The sequence below is a fragment of the Diospyros lotus genome, chromosome 4 (genome assembly GCF_014633365.1).
Source record: "Diospyros lotus cultivar Yz01 chromosome 4, ASM1463336v1, whole genome shotgun sequence".
NCBI classification, from domain to species: domain Eukaryota; kingdom Viridiplantae; phylum Streptophyta; class Magnoliopsida; order Ericales; family Ebenaceae; genus Diospyros; species Diospyros lotus.
This window is the reverse complement of record NC_068341.1, coordinates 2,007,216-2,026,452: the sequence shown is the minus strand read 5'-3', so window position 1 is coordinate 2,026,452 and position 19,237 is coordinate 2,007,216. Positions and strand designations below refer to the sequence as shown.

General features: G+C 40.3%; 1 protein-coding gene and 1 long non-coding RNA gene across 2 annotated transcripts; both read right to left on the bottom strand.

Moving 5' to 3' along the window:
- Positions 1–7,928, bottom strand: LOC127799234 (uncharacterized). The gene is made up of 2 exons (XR_008022566.1): positions 585–7,928; positions 1–462 (listed from the first exon to the last, which is right to left on the bottom strand). It is a non-coding gene; the product is annotated as an uncharacterized LOC127799234 (long non-coding RNA).
- A 2,196-nt stretch (positions 7,929–10,124) lies between these two features.
- LOC127799233 (cyanate hydratase) lies at positions 10,125–17,859 on the bottom strand. Its single transcript, XM_052333068.1, has 4 exons — positions 17,558–17,859; positions 16,951–17,022; positions 10,608–10,716; positions 10,125–10,370 (listed from the first exon to the last, which is right to left on the bottom strand). Exons 1-4 carry the CDS (start codon positions 17,818–17,820, stop codon positions 10,332–10,334), a joined length of 483 nt encoding a protein of 160 aa, XP_052189028.1. The 5' UTR covers positions 17,821–17,859; the 3' UTR covers positions 10,125–10,331.
- Positions 17,860–19,237: the final 1,378 nt, after the last annotated feature.

The window sequence follows — 19,237 nt, the reverse complement described above, 5'->3', positions numbered from 1 at the left end:
TGAAAAATATAATATGTAACCATTGCTTGTGACTACAAATACACAATAATGTGTCACTTTGCTTGAAGACTGTTTGGAAGACAAATTTTTCCAATGTCCCTTACAAACTCTTCACACAACACAATCCTAGTAGAAAAAACAATCTATATCTTTGAAACATTAACAAAATGGGTCCTGCACATTGAAAAGATTCTCTACTTATCCAGCTCGATATGGATGGACATAGAGAAAGAGTCCCTTTAAATCTTGGTGAATATACACAAAGTTAAGAGTTCGATACTTTAACATAAGAGAATTTAGGATTTAAGGTTTAAGGCCAGGAAGGTAAAAAGGTCCTCTTGTGTTTGGCAAAACAAGGAAAGAGCGGCTGCAATTCAATTGCATCACTGCAAGCCACCGTTTTGCCATTGTGTGAGTTGATTGCTGTTGGTCCGAATTTTGCCTTTCTTCAGTCACTGATTCCTACACCAGAGAATGTGAAGGAGTTTGAAGGAGAGTAGCAATGGAGTAGGACATAGTTATTAAATAAATTCTTCCACGCCTTCACTGTTAGTAACCCAGTTGTAATTTGAGTCAAAAATTACCACACAAGCCAAGACCATGGTTTTTGAAGTGACAATGTTTCATCTCCACTGATCCATAGTTCCATGTACTATTAAGAAACAAAGAACAGTTAGAGAGACATTTGATATTAGTCCATTAGCATTCAAAGCTGAACATTGCCATGGCATGGCTATCAGCTTTGCCAAGATGGACTGGAAGAGCTAAAAATATGTTATTCTGATGTAGAGAATATCAAACTGCAATGTGAAGTAGCAAACATGACGTATAGCATTGACTATCACCAAGATCTATCACCCCTTAATCAAAATCATGAAAAGGTTGTCCTTTTAATGTTTCATCTCCAATGACCAACAATTCCATGAACTATAAAAAAAGAGAACAGTCAGATACTACCTTAAAATACAACAATTAGATTTTATGATGTAAAACTAGCAATTGTGGGTACCTAAGCTCAATGTCCAAGCGAAATGATACTGCCAAAAGGGAATTTATATGCCGCTAGAAAGGCATGGGCTGTTGAGGTTACTATAATTGTATAGAGGAACAAAAGCTGCCACAAGAATAAAACTGCCCCCAAGGATGTGAGTGCCGCAAGGATTCTATTGCCCCAAGGTGGTTGCCACAAGGATGTTGCCTCAAGGATGATGCCACAAGGGTTAAGACTATTGCTAAAAGGAATTGGGCTTGCCGCAAGGATTAAGTCTCTTGCCGAAAGGAATTGGGCTTGCTGAAAATTCTCTATTCTCCTGTTGATACTTAAAAAAAATAAGGTTAGAAGACTCGTGGGAATCCTCACCCGTGATGACCCTCCGTTGCTTAAATCAATACCCACGAGAAACAAGTATTCGCAAAGAAGCAGTCGAAATGCTTTGAGTGTTTAGAGTTTACCAAAATTTTTCCCTCTTTCTGAGTTCTATAGTAGGGTATTTGTAGGGCACAAATCTCGATAATATCGGGTGTTGACACATGTCAGTTGCTAAGAGGAAGCCTTGGTCTTGCCGAGAGTAGGCATTTGCCGTAAGACCAAGACCACTGCGCCGTAAGAATCACACTGCTGCAAGGATTATTTGGCCATAAGCCCCTTAGCCGTGCGAGGCTTTTGTTAAGATAATTCCCAAAGCGAACATCATCACACTGTCGCGATGGTCTTTGGCCTTGTGAAGCTCTTTGCCAAAAGGATTACTTAGCCACTACAACCATACCGTCACAAGCATCAAACTGCCACAAGGCATATTTACATCGAAATTACACCATCACCGCAAGGCATGTTGTTTCAATGATCCCTCTATGCCAAGACTAAGGCCAATGCTGCAAGACCCTTTTGCCACAAGGCCACCTTTGCCGCAAGGTCATTTCTAAGGATCCTTTTTTACTTTAAAAAATCCTCTCTTTTTCTTTATCATCTTTCTATAGGCAGTACAACAATTGTCCCTCACTCTTCTTTTTTTACCTTAAGGTAAAATGGAAGAGTAGAAAATTTTCCAAAATTATTGCCCCCCACTTTGTCGCGAGACCAGTTATTACCCACGGGATGGTTTTTGCGTCGTCCATTAGTTTTCCAACAAGAACTCCTATAAATTCCATGCTTTTTTACCTTGGTCATTCCTTGTGCTTTTACCCTTGGTGACATTATTCTATTCCCTGGAAAGAATATCTCTCCGTCGCAACAAAATTTCAAGTAACTCCTCTCTACCGCAAGGATTTTCTTCTATTTTGCCAAAACTCTTTTCCTCCCTTGTTCTACCACAAGGATTTCTTCTCCCTTCTTGGCCTTTGTTGCAAGGGTTCTTCTCCTTTTTGGCCTTTGCCGCAAGGATTTATGTCCTTGTCTTCTTTGTCGCATGGATTTTTGCTGCAAGGGTTCTCTTTCTTGGCCTTTATTGCAAGGATTTCTTTTTTGCTGCAAGGATCTCCCCACTTTTTCTTCTGTTTTGTTGAAAGAGTTTCCTCCCCTGTTATGCCGCAAGGACTTCTTCTCCTTTCTGTGTTAATTACAACAAGGGTTCCTTTCCTTTTTGGCCTTTGCCGCGAGGATTCCTCTTTCTTGGCTTTCTTCCTGCAAGAGTTTCTTCTCCATCTTGTCTTCTTTGTCGCAAGGATCTATCATCTTTCTTGGTTTCTTTGCTGCAAGCATCTCAACCCTTACTACTGCAAGGATCCAACCTTTGCCACAAGGATCTAGATTTTCTTTGTACCCCACTGCTTCCTTTGTGCTACCCGCTTTCTCTTTTTTGCACAACCCCTTCTTTTGTTGAGAAAATTCATTCTTTTGTGCTATTTTTAGGGGAAACGTGTCCTTTGGCTACCGAACCCTTACAATTATCTTTTCTTCCTTTAAGCCTTGTATCTTCTGATTTTATTCCTCATGCCCTTCTATAGTATGGCACCAAGGAGTGTTTATTTCTGTACTCAGGATCTCGAGGGATGCTCCTGTCGATTCCTTATGGCCAACCATTCCATCCCAACAACCAACAAGGTTGCTTAATTGGTGGACAACAATCGTATTCCCTCTTCTTATCGTGCCAGATTGCCCAAGCTGGATGAATCTTGTGTCGCTACTATGTCGAAAGGGTACATAGTGATTCATGAAATAAGTTTTTGCTTAGGATTTTGTCTTCCGCTCAACCCATTTGGCGTCAAATTTCTCTGTCGGAATGGGATGAGTCCGGCTATAAGAGCTTCATACTTTGCTTGATTGTTGCTTGCCTTAAAACCGAACCTGAGTGATTGCTCAATCAATATCCCTTCAATCCCCTCTAGAATGATGCCGACCTCACTTCCCTTCATATTGGATGCTCTGTCGACAAAAAAAACCTAGGGGTTACTATTCGAGTTTTGGGTAGGAGAGGATAACTCAACACAGAAGTCGAACAATATCTGAGATTTGATGTGCTTTCGAGGTTGGTATTGAATTCCAAATTCGGACAATTCTACTGACCACGCAATCATCCTCCCAAAGAGCTCAGGCTTTTGGAGAATCTGCCAGATTGGCTGATTAGTTTGAATTATGATCTGGTGACTATGGAAATAGGTCCTTAGTTTTTGGGTTATTGTCACCAATGCAAGTGTCAACTTCTCTATTTTCTAGTATTGGACCCTGGGCCCGTGCAGGACCCGGCTGACGAAGTAGATCGGCCACTGTGTCTTCTTGTCTTCTTCCCTGACCAGGATGGAGCTGAGTGTGTTCTCGGTTACTGAAAGGTAGAGTAGAAGCTCTTCGCCTGATTCCGATTTTGTCAGGATCAAAGGGATGGCCAGAAAGTGTTTCAACTCCTAGAAAGCGGCTTCACATTACTCTGTCCAACGAAACTCTACTGGCTTCTTGAGGCATTGAAAGAATAGCAAGAATTGATCCGCCGATTTAGACACGAACCGAGAGAGAGCTGCAATCTTTCCGGTTAGGCGTTGCACTTCTTTCACCGTGTTGGGGTTGTGCGACACTTGTCAGGGTTGGCTTTTATGTCTCGGTTGGTGAGTATGAATCCGATGAATTTTCTCGCCTATACCTCAAAAACACATTTCTTTGGATTGAGCCTCATATTGTGTCTCCAGATTTGCCTGAAGATCTCGGCCAGGTCCGAGCAGTGATTTTTGTCTTCTGGGGTTTTTGCAACCATGTCATTGACATATACCTCGATATTTCAGCCTATTTGTTCAAAAAATACCTTGTTTATTAACCGCTGACAAGTTGCCCCCGGTGTTTTTCAACCCAAAGGGCATAACCTTGTAGCAAAAGTTGACATTTTCCATAATGAAGGTTGTCTTGTCTTCATCGTTCGGGTGCATCCTGATTTGATTGTAGCCCAAGTACACATCCATAAAGCTCAGATACTTGTATCGATGAGTCTGTCAATGTTTGGCAAGGGTACGAATCCTTCGGGCATGCTTTGTTTAGGTCTGTGAAGTCAACACACATCCTCCATTTGCTAAAAGCTTTTTTTTACCATCATCACATTAGCCAGCCACATGGTGTATGGTACTTCCCCGATGAACCCGACTTTTAACAGTTTGGTTGTCTCCTCAACCACCGCCTTCTGTCTTTCTTCCCTTAACTTCATTTTCCTTTGCTCGGCCGACTTTGCACACGAGTCCAATGCCAACTTGTGGCAGACGAGGGGTCGATTTCGAGCATGTCTGCAAGTGTCCAGGCGAATAAATCGATATTTTGTTGCAAGAGCTCGACCAATTGCTCTTAAGTTATTTACTCCAGGCAAGGCCCCAAACTTGTGGCAAATAGCTCTTCCGTGGGCCAGGGGCGGCTATCAAGGGGCCCACTCCGAGGATCAAGTTCGACCATGTTCACATTCTTCCGAGGAGCTCAGGAGCTGGTGTTGGGAACGTCAGCACCAAGGTCTTGTCTATTGTTGGGTTCCTTGCGAGGCTCAGGGTTTCGAGGCTTCAAGCTGTCGTTATAGCATTGCCGAGTTTCTTTCTAATCAACATGAACTACCCCGACTTCAGTGGCCTATATCGGGAACTTCATTACCAAGTGCGAGGCGGAGACAACTGCACCCAGGGCATTAAAAGAAGGGCAGCTGAGGAATGCATTGTATGGAGTCCAACAATCGATTACTAGGTACCTAACATTGATGGTTTTCTAGAGAGGCACCATGCCGAATGTGGTAAGTAGTTCAATGTAGCCCTTGATGTTTACTTGTTCCTTAGAGATACCAAACCAGGCTCCCATGGAAAGGCTTAAGGCTTTCCTCAGGAATATGCAATCTCTTGAAAGTTGACAGATAAAGTAGGTCCACTGAGCTCCCCTAGTCGATAAGGACTTTTTTAACTAAAAAATTGGCGGTAACAACCAAGACCACCATAAGATCGTTGAGATTTTGATCAATCTCCTCAAGTCTTCGTTGGTGAAGGAGATCACCGGATGCCGGGCTATCCTCTATGACTTCTTCTTGGCATTGCTTACCGACATCACTGCCCGAAGATGTCGCTTCCTTGTCGAGTTCGAGTTTCCCTTGCCCGCAAAACCTCCGGAGATTGTGTTGATGACCCCCCTTATCTGATTAGCGGGATTCGACCGAGTATCCCAACCCTTCCTAGCCCTAGGTCAGTTTCGCGGGCTGTAGCTTCTCCTTGGGCATCAAACATCACTTGGCTCGACACTCCGTCCTCACCTTTGGTAGACATACCGCAGAAGGTGACCTTATCTGATTAGCCTTTCAATCTGATCCTTAAAGGCTGCGCACTCTTCGATCGTGTGGTCGAACATCCTGTAGTAATCACAATGCTTACTGGTGTCTAAGTTGGGATCAAGATTAGGCCTAGCTCTTACCTTGGGGAGTAGGATGACCCTTGAATTGTAAACCTCTTGGAGGAATCTGATCTCGTCAGGTTGTAAAGGGAGTGTAGTTGTCATAGCACAATCGACGTGGCTCAAGGACTTAGGCTGACTCTCTGCGTCTCCTATGGCGATCTTTATTTTCTCGTACTCGGCCAAAGTCTCTCTCAAGACAGCATTGATGCTCAACAAAGGGTCTTGGTCGTTGGGTTGGCTGCGGTCAAGCCTGTGGTTGGGGGTTGTCGTGTTGGGCGACCGAGACTTCTTCCATATTTATATAACCCGTAACCCGAGGTCGTCTAGGTTAGCTGGAGGTTTTTGAGCTAGCGAGTCAGTGAAGGGCCTCGGTTTAAGCCCGGTCATAATAACATGTAGAGAAACGGTTGGGTTTAGATCTTTAATCTGAATGGCCTCCTGGTTGAACCTATGCAGGAAGGCTTGGAGTGACTCGTTCTCTCCTTGCCTCAGATTGATGAGACTTATCAATGTTTTATGATGTGTTCGACTGGTGGAAAAGTGGGTGACGAAGCGTGTGGTTAGCTTGAAGAAGTGATGAATAGAGTTTGGTTCCAAGGAGGAGAACCATAACATGGTTGACTTCTTAAGTGTGCTGGGAAACGCTCGACACATGATCGGATCTGGGCTCCCGCTTAACAATATTGTGGCATTAAACATAGTCAGGCGCTCCTGGAGGTCGAAGGTGTCGTCATATGGTTCCAAAGTGTTGAGAAGGCGAAAGCCATCTGGCAAAGGTACATACATAATGAACTATGAGAAGGGGTGGCCCAGAGCACATAGGGATGTGGAAAGTGAAAGAATGGGAGTGTGGGTAGCTTGGTGTTGTTGGCGGCAACTACCTTCTGTGTCGTCATTGACCTGCTCGTTGCCTTGGTCACGCTGCGAATTTTGGGTTAACTCAACAACCTGGTTTTGGAGTTGTTGGACGGTTCGAAAGAGGACCTCCATGATGGTTGGATTCTCTGGTTGGTGGTTGTTGGCATTTGGTTCTTGGTTAGGAATGCTTCTGGTTCGCACCATGGGAAGGTGGTGGGATTGGTTTGAAAGGGTTTGGTGAGATTATGGGATAAGTAAGTTTTATCAGGTCCCACGATGGGCGCCAAATGTTCCTTCTAGCTCAAAGGGTTGCCAAATGGGAGATTCCAGGATGTCGAAGCTAGTTCTAATGATTGAAATGGGAGGTGGTAGCACCCGTAAAATACTCTGATGGTGAAATGAGTAAGGGATTAAGTTGGCAGGGTGTCGATCAACTGAAAAGAACATACATTGGTCTGTGATCAGGCTGGTTTATATAGAATAAAGAAGGGGAGAGTCCCCCTGTATGCATGCTTGTCTCGAGTGTCGCAAGGTGATGGGACAATGATATCCGGCGCTGGTGAGGCTCCCTAATGGAGGAGTGGTGTCGACGGGACCGACAATAAATGCAGATGGAACTTGCATTAAATGCGAATGGGATCCATAGTGGGCGCGGGAGTGCCAATACACAATGGTGATGATGGTCGTTGCAAGTTGAAGTTGGGCCAAGATTGGGCCGGAAGACCGGTGGAGGTTTTGGGCCTCTATCGGGCCAGGCCCGATTGGGTCAATACGATCCAATTAGCATATTTATAATCCTACCAAAATGGTCTTGTAAAAAGCCATAGAAAAATGGGAGAAAAGAGAGAATGGGAAATCTGACAAGCAGTGTTGATATGTGTCTCATATCATGAGTTACAAGATAAAATGTTACAAACAAGGCCAAACAAATTTTTATGAGATAGAGACGACCATTTTCATGATCCCTCTCCTATGATCTGCAGATCCACAGTGTACAAGTACAAGAAGCCCAGAACAGGGAGGAGAGACAATTAATCTGAGTCCATTAGCATTCAAAGCTTAGCATTGCTTATCACAAGCTCTTAAGCTTTGCCAAGATGGACTAGGTCCTTCAAAATTAACAGTTTGTAAAGTAATTCATGATAACAACAACAACAAAAGAAAACCAAACAAAATTAGAGTGTTACAGCCAGGAGCCCTACTCCACCATTTTTGGGTAAGAATTTAAATCTGCAAATCTTACCCATAAATTTGTTCCGAACAAGACATTGGAAGCAGGGAGAGGCCTCAAATAACTTCAGGGAAGCCTGTGAAGAGGAAATCAATGAAAATCATTTGCATTGCAGTGTCCAAGAAACACAAGAATCATGGTGAAGAAGAGCAGCTAAATGCAAACTTACAAGCTTCATTTTCACGGCCTCACGGAAATGTCTTACCATCAAGTTTTGAAACATCATGCGCACTACATCATCATCTTCTTCACGACCTCAGGGAAGAACCCGGCGATCAGATAAGAGACGGCCAGAAACGAAAAACCCGGCGGCGGCGAAGTTGCATTCTTGTGTTCATAGAAGGACATATATATAGCTGGGAAGCCTGAGGGAACGGAGGGTTTCCGTGGGATAGAATGGGTATTTGTGGTATTTCAGGAGAAAAATTGGAAATCCAGTGTTTTTTTTTGGTAAGTAAATCATTCAAGCTAATATTTGATTTTGACGTGGATTGAAATGAAAGCCCAACATTATAAGTATATTACTCAAATATTCTTAAGCTATGTTACAAGGAAAATAGAAATGAAAAATGTTTTCGATAGAAAATGAAAACGTGAAAATGAATATTTTTTTAAAAAAATAAACATAAATATGATATGAAACAGGAATAGAAAACGTTTCAGAAACAAAAAAATAACTCCTATAAAGTGTTTCCATACAATATAGTTCTTAAGTATATCGATTTCGTTGAACATAATTTATGTTAAAAATAGAATCCAACATATCAAATAAATGTTCAAATTGAACAAAATAATAAAAAAATAACATCATTTTTTATAATTTAATCAATTCTGTTATTTTAAATTTTTTATTATAAAAATTAAAATAAATGAAATTGTCAAATTTAAAAACTGAATCAACCTACAAATTGTACCAAATAAAATTAACAATTTTAATTGATTCAATTTAATTATTTTGATTTAACTAAAATGTTTATCACTTCTCTGATTTTTAGAAAGAATTTAATATTAACCGTATATTATTATTTCATATTATTTGTTGAGATAAAAAAAGAATAAAATGCTCATTCAATTAAATATTACACTAAGGGAAAAGTCTTGAGAGCCCGGGATGATAATCAACGGGTTTACCGAATGGGGGCAAAAAGATAATTTTGCCCCCACGCCCTGCTCTTTTCTCTCTCCTCCTATGGATTGCCCTGCCCCTACTCTCCCTTCCCATGATCACCGCCCCGTCTCGTCTCGTCTTGTCTTTGTCGCATTGCTGCCATCGCCATCTTGTTGCTATCACCTTTTTCCCGATAGTCGTTATATCGACTGTCGACAAGGGGAGATAGTGATGGTAGAGAGGCGAGGACGGTGGCCATAGGATGGGAGAAGAGAGAGCAGGGGCGGGGGCAGTGGGTCACTTTGCAAATTTACAAAGTAAACGGAGGCAATTTTGTCTTTTTGCCCCCAATCTGTAAGCCCCTCTATGACTCTTTCTAACTCTACATTAAGAACATGTAAATTAGAAAAATAGTACATTTTCGCCTTTCAATACACTTGACAATCTCATATAGCATTAAAATCTCCACATTTCACTTGGAGTCATAATTCTTTAAGGTAAATCAAACCCATTATTTAACTATTGTATTTTTACATTTTTTTTAAATGATCATTTAAACTTTTCACTATTTCAATTACATTTATGAACAATACATTTTCGAGTAATTTAACCCTTATTTTTTAATTTTTTTTTTTCGTATAATAATCTAAACTTTTTATTATTCCGATTACACCATTAGACCATACATTTTTTAATCAATTGCACATATCGCCAATGCAGGGTCCAATTGCATTTTCATTGTTTCAATTATATTTTTGAGATATGTAATTGACTCAGAAATGCATGATCCAATAGTGTAATCAAAATAATAAAAAAATTAAATTATCACATGAAAAAAATTATATATATAAGGTTAAATTTTTTGAAAATATATTGTCTAGGAATATAATCGAAATAGTAAAAAAATTGAGTGACTATAAAAAAATAAATAAAAATACAAAGACAAAAATATGAATTTATCCCTTTACCATATGAACCCATTAAAAAAATGAATGCTCATGAGTTAAGTAGGTGGTACAAATCAAATTTCCAAGAGACTAAAGAAATAGAATTAGCGACCCTAAACCCTACGACCTTTGCAAGATTGCTGTGAGTGAGTGCAAAGCATGATTTACTACGAGTTATTTGAGTACCCATCACAAGCACACATACACGCGTGAAGTTCATATGTTCTTGCAAGTGCAGATACAAACAGCTCAATGATGAACACTATTTTAAGGGCCATAGAGGACGGACAATGCAAGTTTAAAGCTATGAGTGACGAAGAAACTTCCTTTACCAGCTGAAGAGCCATATCATCTTTAATTTCCTTGAGATCTTGAGACCATATCTTCAGATTTCTGCAACAGAAGAGGGGAAGAGAGAGGGACATCCAAGTCATCACAAAGATTGAAGATCAAAGTCAAAGAAAGACGCCCCCCCGGGGGGGGGGGGGGGGTGGCGCTGGGTTGGCAGGTGTGTCATCGTCATTGAAAATCATGAGGTTGTTTGGCTAGCAAGAAACTCGAAGTAAAACGAGAAAGAATATACAAAACTGGAGCGTATGTAATGAAAGAGTAGCAGCACAAGCAACTAACCTGTTCAGTGTAGGGCAGGTATTTGCCATCAAAAGTTACAACCACGCGGTCCTTCCCATCCACTCCTTTAACTTTGTCAACCGAGCAATAGAAATCTATAGCTGACATGCTAAACATCCAGACATAATAATAAGTCCAATTATGTTAGAAATCTATGAATACAAAGCGAAATTGTTATAACCAAGCACAAAAATAAAATGTTAAAGTTGTTGCAAAGTCATCCAAATGTAGCCGGCCGTCCCCCTCTAATTTGTAAAATATGACAGATCCAAAACACACAGGCTACCACTGTAGACTTTTTATGGCTTCCTCCCATATCCCACATCGGTTGGGCAGTGGGAGGGAGATCCTCCTTCACCTTATTTAATGCCCCATTCCCCTTTGTTAAATGTATCCTAACAAGTTTGCATTTATTGCATTTGTACCTCCTCATTTGAGTGTGTATTTCTCTTACACACTTTGTATTTTCTCTCTTTGATATTAGAGAAGATTTGGTGGTGTTCGAGGACGTAGGCCATATTGGTCGAACCTCGTTAATTTTCTGGTGTTCTGTTTATGTTTATATTCAATAGTTTTTATCGGGTATTATTTTGGTGCTTTTGATTTGGGGGAAAATTGCCCGATTTTCCCAACAATTGGTATCAGAGCCCAAGGTTCTTAGTATGCTCTGTGGTTGCAGTTGAGTCTGATCTTCCACATCAGAAAAGATTCCTTTTTTTGGCCAAGTTTTTCTTAGTATGCTCTGTGGTTGCAGTTGTGTCTGATCTTCCACATCAGAAAAGATTTTCTTGGATTGTTTCCGCTTTGATAACTATTGAATATAGAAGATGGCAGAGATGGCAGGCGAAAAGAATTCAGAACAATCCACATCGGGAGTTTCTTCTTCGTCCACTTGGGCGAGGAATCTGGCGAATACAAGAATTGCAGTGGAGGTGTTTGATGGCTCGGGTCATTTCGGCATGTGGCAATGCGAGGTTCTAGACGCTCTTTTCCAGCAAGGTCTAGACATCGCCATTGAAGAAAAGAAACCAGAAGATGTTGAAGAAAAAGATTGGAAGACCATCAATCGATTGGCGTGTGGTACAATTCGATCATGCCTGTCCAGAGAGCAGAAGTATGCATTCTCGAAGGAAAATTCTGCCGGTATACTATGGAAGGCATTGGAGGAGAAATTTTTGAAGAAAAGCGGTCAGAATAAGCTCTACATGAAAAAAAGATTGTTCCGCTTTACTTATGTTCCTGGTACCACAATAAATGATCATATCACTACCTTTAATCAGTTGGTAGCTGATTTGATAAATTTAGATGAAACGTTCAAAGATGAGGATTTGGCTTTGATGCTGTTGGGATCCCTTCCCGAGGAGTTTGAATTTCTTGAGACGACTCTACTTCACGGGAAGGTTCAGGTATCTCTTAGTGAAGTTTGTGCTGCTTTGTATAGTTATGAGTTGAGAAAGAAAGATAAAAAGGAAACAACGCATGACGCAGCAGAAGCATTGATTGTAAGAGGCCGTTTGCAAAGCCAAAAGAAAGGAAGGAGAGGGAGGTCCAGTTCGAAACCCAGACCGAACAAAGATGAATGTGCCTTTTGTCGGGAGAAAGGCCACTGGAAGAAGGACTGCCCAAAGTTAAAAGCTAAGGGCAAATCTGACAAAGGGAAAGCCGTCTCAAATATTGCTGAAGTTAATGATGAAGATTCAGACCTTTCATTAGTTCTTACGTCTTCAACAAGCTATTCTGGAGCTTGGCTTTTGGATTCGGGTTGCAGCCACCATATGTGTCCTAATCGGAATTGGTTCTTTGACTTTCAAGAACTTGATGGAGGAGTTGTTTACACAGCAAACAACACACCTTGTGAAACAAACGGAGTTGGCACAATCCATTTGAGGAATCATGATGAATCAACCAGAATACTGACAGATGTAAGATATGTGCCGAGTTTGACAAAGAATCTCATTTCTGTGGGAACATTGGAGTCCAAGGGATTGAAGGTAACTGCAGAAAATGGAGTTATGAAAGTGTTCTCTGGCGCACTTGTAATATTGAAAGGTATACGAAAGAAGAATAACTTGTATTACTATCAGGGTAATGCAGCTATTGGGACAACAGCAGCAATAGCTTCAGATGATGACAGGGATACAGAAGTAACCAAACTGTGGCATATGCGTTTGGGACATGCAGGTGAAAAATCTTTGCGAATTTTAGCCAAGCAAGAATTATTGGAAGGCGTCAAGACCTGCAAATTAAACTTCTGTGAGCACTGTATCAAAGGGAAGCAGACGAGAGTGAAGTTTGGCACTGCAATCCATGATACTAAGGGTATTCTGGATTATGTTCACTCAGATGTGTGGGGACCATCCAAGACAGCATCTATGGGAGGTAAACACTACTATGTAACCTTTGTTGATGATTATTCCCGAAGAGTATGGGTGTATTCTTTGAAGAAAAAGGATGAAGTGTTGGGATGTTTCCTTAAATGGAAAAATATGGTGGAAACTCAGACTGGCAGAAGGATCAAACGACTCAGAACAGATAATGGTGGTGAGTATAGAAATGATCCATTTGATAAGGTCTGTCAAGATGAAGGTATTGTTCGACACTTTACAGTTAGAGATACACCACAGCAGAATGGGGTGGCAGAACGCATGAACCGAACGTTGCTGGAGAAAGTTCGGTGTATGTTGTCCAATGCTGGGTTGGGCAGACAATTTTGGGCTGAGGCTGTGACTTATGCGAGTCATCTCATTAATCGATTGCCATCAACTGCTATTTGTGGAAAAACACCTTTCGAGGTATGGTCTGGAAAACCTGCTAATGATTATAATTCCTTACATGTTTTTGGTTCCACTGTATACTATCATGTTAAGGAATCCAAGTTGGATCCAAGAGCAAAGAAAGCTTTGTTCATGGGGATCACTTCTGGAATAAAGGGCTATCGACTCTGGTGTCCGGAATCGAAGAAGATAATCTTTAGTAGGGATGTTACTTTTGATGAATTTGCCATGTTGGAAAAAGTAACAAATGAAGTTGTGCAACAGTTTGATGATGCTCCACAACAGGTGGAGAATACTCCAAAACAGGTGGAGTTTGAAAGAAGAATTGACCCAGCAATAAGTATCAAATCAGGTGGAGACACTCCTGTGGCAGAGGAGTCGTCAGATGAAGAAGAGGTTCCAACCCAAGAACCTCCACAGCAACAAGAATCAATAGCAACAAGAAGGCCACGACGAGAGATTCGAAAGCCTACTCGATTTGTCGATTTGGTGGCCTATGCATCTCCAATTGTAAATGATGAAGTTCCTGCCACTTACAATGAAGCTGTCCAAAGTTCAGAAAATGAAAAGTGGAGGAAAGCTATGAATGAAGAAATGCAGTCCCTTAAGAAGAATGAGACATGGAGGCTAGCCAGCTTACCGAAGGGAAAGAAGGCAATTGGATGCAAATGGGTATATGCAAAGAAAGATGGATTTCCTGACAAGAATGATGTTCGCTACAAGGCAAGGTTGGTGGCTAAAGGCTACGCTCAGACGGAAGGTATTGATTATAATGAAGTGTTTTCTCCAGTTGTGAAACATTCTTCCATTAGAATTTTGTTGGCCTTGGTAGCGCAATTGAATTTGGAACTAGTTCAGATGGATGTGAAAACTGCGTTTCTACACGGTGACTTGGAAGAGGAAATCTATATGACTCAGCCAGAAGGATTCAGAGTTGCTGATAAAGAAAATTGGGTTTGCAAACTAAACAAATCGTTGTACGGATTGAAGCAATCTCCGAGACAGTGGTACAAGCGATTTGACAAGTTTATGTTGGGGCAGAGGTACACAAAAAGCAAATATGATCACTGTGTGTATTTGCGTAAGCTACAAGATGGATCTTTTATTTATCTTATCTTATATGTTGATGATATGCTGATAGCTTCAATGAATAGTGGAGAAATTGAAAAACTGAAGACTCAGTTGAATAAGGAGTTCGAAATGAAAGATTTAGGTGAAGCCAAGAAGATTCTTGGCATGGAGATAATCAGAGACAGGAAAAGAGGAAGGCTTTGTTTGACTCAGAGAACATATCTGAAGAAAGTACTACAACGTTTCGGCACGAATGAAAAGTCAAAACCTGTGAGTACCCCGTTAGCTCCTCATTTCAAACTAAGTACATCTTTATCTCCGAAGAGTGTTGCGGAACAAGAGTATATGTCAAAGGTTCCGTATGCAAAAGTTGTTGGTAGCTTGATGTATGCTATGGTGTGTACAAGGCCCGATATTTCACAGGCAGTTGGAGTTGTGAGCAGGTATATGCATGATCCTGGAAAGGAACATTGGCAAGCTGTGAAATGGATTCTACGGTATATTCTGAACACCGTAGATGTTGGCTTAGTATTTGAGCAGGATGAGAAAATGGATAATTGCATAGTTGGTTATTGTGATTCCGACTATGCTGGTGATATGGATAAACGTCGATCTACGACTGGTTATGTGTTCACATTAGCAAAGGCACCGGTCAGTTGGAAGTCTACCTTACAGTCTACAGTTGCTCTGTCTACCACAGAAGCAGAGTACATGGCAGTTACAGAGGCTATGAAGGAGGCTATTTGGCTTTATGGGTTGCTTGATGAATTGGGAATTGGTCAAAAGTACATCAAGGTACATTGTGACAGTCAGAGTGCTATTCATTTAGCAAAGAACCAAGTTTATCATGCAAGGACGAAGCACATCGACGTAAGATATCATTTTGTACGGGAAATTCTAGAAGAATGAGAGATACAGATTCAGAAGATCCCAACTGCTGAAAATCCTGCTGATATGATGACTAAGGTTGTGACAGCAGTCAAGTTTCAACATTGTTTGGACTTGATTTATATCCTTAGTATTTGAAGTTGGCGCTTCATAGCGCATTTGAAGACACCTACTGATTATTGATTCTTTGAAGAGATTGTTGAGGTTTTTTGGAATTTGAGAGATTCGCCAAGGTGGAGATTTGTAGACTTTTTATGGCTTCCTCCCATATCCCACATCGGTTGGGCAGTGGGAGGGAGATCCTCCTTCACCTTATTTAATGCCCCCTTCCCCTTTGTTAAATGTATCCTAACAAGTTTGCATTTATTGCATTTGTACCCCCTCATTTGAGTGTGTATTTCTCTTACACACTTTGTATTTTCTCTCTTTGATATTAGAGAAGATTTGGTGGTGTTCGAGGACGTAGGCCATATTGGTCGAACCTCGTTAATTTTCTGGTGTTCTGTTTATGTTTATATTCAATAGTTTTTATCGGGTATTATTTTGGTGCTTTTGATTTTGGGGAAAATTGCCCGATTTTCCCAACAACCACAACAAGATTCTTTAAGAAATCAGGATTCGAAAGTTTCGAAACTCTCTTCAAGTCAACCTCACTATTAGTTACTGATCTTTGTCCATTAGCAAATAGCAACATAAACCCTAAACATATTTAGAGCTAAAAATGCGATATTTGTTACCCCAACATCACCTGTAATACAAAATCAAGCCATTGGAATTGGATACAGAAAGTGGATTATATTGGTGAAGAGGACCAATTGGCAAGAACAGATCAGAATAAGTGCTAATTGCTACTGCGTTATCATGGAAAGCTACACTTGGTAGTGCAAAGAATAGATTAGAATTCAAAATCACTATATGGTTTTTTTTCTCAACGGTAAACATCACGTCAATTGCTTCTCCTAACTAGCTTGTGACCTGGGAAGCTCCTCTGCAGCTCTGCTCTGACCTCCTTGCACTCAACTGCTTTGGCATAGGGGCCGGGGGTTATAGCCTATAGGGCAACTAAGGGCGGTCCTGGGGCCTTCCAAATTTCTAGAGAGCAGAATTTCTGTGATATTTTGAAATGTTTCAAAGTGACGAAGCCTCAAGATACCTTTCACTTGTCTCCCCTTGTGAAATACAGCGAAGTTGGCTTAGAGAGCCTCATTCACCTCATAGCATTAAATGCTTCAGCCATTTACAAAGACGTGTTAAAAAGGAAGTATCCACAAATGTTTAAGAAGTGTCATCATCGAACATGTTCATAGCTCCTCTACATATGTGTACTAGCCACTTAGGTAGGTAAAATATGTTGGGGCCACCTTTCACTCAGCCTTTTATAGTATAAGATTAGTAATTCTAAGTCCTGTGAAGATGCCTATAGTTACCAAGCAACCGAGTGCAATGCAAACAAATCGACTAATTCCCAAATGAATGACAGGAAAAATAACATAAAGCATTAAAACAAGCATTACACAGTTTTCTACACAAGAAATCTAATTAAAGGTCTTGAAATGGCACATGGAATAGAAAACCAAAAGCTAAGAAAATGAGTGGAAATAGAAACTTACATGCCGTCTCCAAATTCCTCATTAATAATTTCCTTGATGCTCTCACCAAAATGCATTACGGCTTCATTCAGTCTATAAACAAACCAATCAGTAAATATAAGACAAGCACTTGGTAGCACTCATGAATCAGTATTTACATTAAACTTCTCCACACTTTTCACACGTTCCAAACCTCAAGATATGTCATTTATGAACACCATATTTACACACATATTCCAATAAGAACGGCAATCAACAGAACACCCAGTAAGGATAATAAGCACCAATCATCACGGAATTTCTTCTTTGATTTCGAATCAAATGATAACTAGTTTCCCAGCAGTCTCCAAGAATAGCACATTTAGACCATTCTAGATGTTTGACAACAGGATCATATTCATAAAGCATAACAATTTGTCAATTAAAGATAGCATATCCACAACAGTGGAAAAAAAAAAACAATTTCTAACCAACAGATAAGCATATCTAAGGAATTTTATCTTGTACGGTGATTAAACTGATAGAAGAGTTGCTTTTCCAAACCCCTTTCCATTCAAACAACCAAGAAGGACGAATTAAACAAAACCACAAAGATGGAGAATTAATTGATGAGAACAGAACAAGGAACCTGTAAACAGAGGGTTCTTGGATCAAATTGGGGTCGTAGGACCTCATGGGGGGTAGCATCATCTCTTGGAGCAGATGATCGGGAAGCTCGGGCAGGGCCAACTTGAGCTTTGGGGCAGTCTCCGGCTTGAGCTGTGCTTGGCGCCGCAATAGCTGCGCCACGTAGACGTTTGTGAGGCCCGTCTCCGCCGCTATCTGGCCGTGCGTCTTGCCGGACTTCTGCTTCACGGCCTGCAACGACGTCACCACGGCCGTTTTCTCCATTGCTCCTGATCGAAGCAGATGCAAAACACGCAGCCTCTCTCTCTCTCGTCCTATTCATATCCGGAAACTAGAACGATCTGGGTGAGCTGGCGTGGGCCCAGAGAACTTGGCTGTAGATTGGGGCCGATTCGGGCCACGGCCTATGGATCTAATAAGCCCGTTTGTTCCTGAATGGGCCGGACCATTAGATATTATCAAGTCTGGCGTGCTGGTAGATATTTTTGTTTTCTCGATAAGAAAACATTTGTCACCTAGCTATAATACAACTTCTATTTCCAATCTCAGAGAGTTCTAGCGTTTTTTGTACATATAATTTTTAATATATAAAATTATAAAAAATAATTATTCAATTAAAAAATAAAATATAAATAATATAATAATTCAAATAAATATGTACATAAGTTTTATCATCTACAAAGCATGACTTGTTAGTTAAAAAATAAATAATAAATTTTAAAAATTAATCAAAAATAATACAAACAATAAATATAAATATTTTGAGTCTAAGACAATTTTTTTTTCATCTCTAACATTTTCGTTGATAGAAACATGCTTTCGATGTTGTAGAAAGGGCCCAAAAAAGTGTTTTTAGTATTTCTTAGCATTTTTGATACATGAAATGATTCAAAAACACCGAAATGTTGCCTCAAAATATTTTCAAAATTGTATATGAAATGTATGAAATCTTAATTTAATATTGTGTACAAATTATACACAAAATAATTTAGAGATATCCTCTTTACTTTTCTTTTAATATTTCTTTTCCAATACTAGAAAGTCATAACCCATTAAGCAGTTTCGTTCCCGTAGCTACCCAAACCCCTACCCTTGTCCTCTCCATTATTTATCGCCTCGCCCTTGAGCACCATTTCCTTGTCGCCTAGTATAATGTTCTCGACTAGCTCCACAACCAAACCCTCGCCCCAAATCTCTCAAACAAATGGCTCCAAAACACTTATTAATGGAGAAAGAGAGAGATGGCTTTATCGTTAGAGAAAGAAAAAGGGTAAGTGACATTATTAAATCTGTTCACTAGCACGGGTAAAAATATATTTAATAATTTCACTTTTTTATAACAAAGATATCTATTAAGATGTTTTAAAAGTTCGACTTTTCATGTCTCTACCCATTTTTAAATTTTCAGCCATCTACTCCTTATAATTTATTTAATTTTGGTAAAAAAATAATTTTTAAATTGGCAGTACGGTGTCATGCTGTCAATTTAATAATTATTATATATTTATAAATTGACAGTACTTACTGACAGCAATCAAAGCTGAGACGTACCATGAACGGGACAACAAAAGCAATAATCAAGGGACAATGCTTGGTGCAAAAAGGTGAAATTCATCGATCACTTTAACGTCGTACATATTGTCCCACGTACTGAGGGTCCTACGTATTATCCCATGTATGT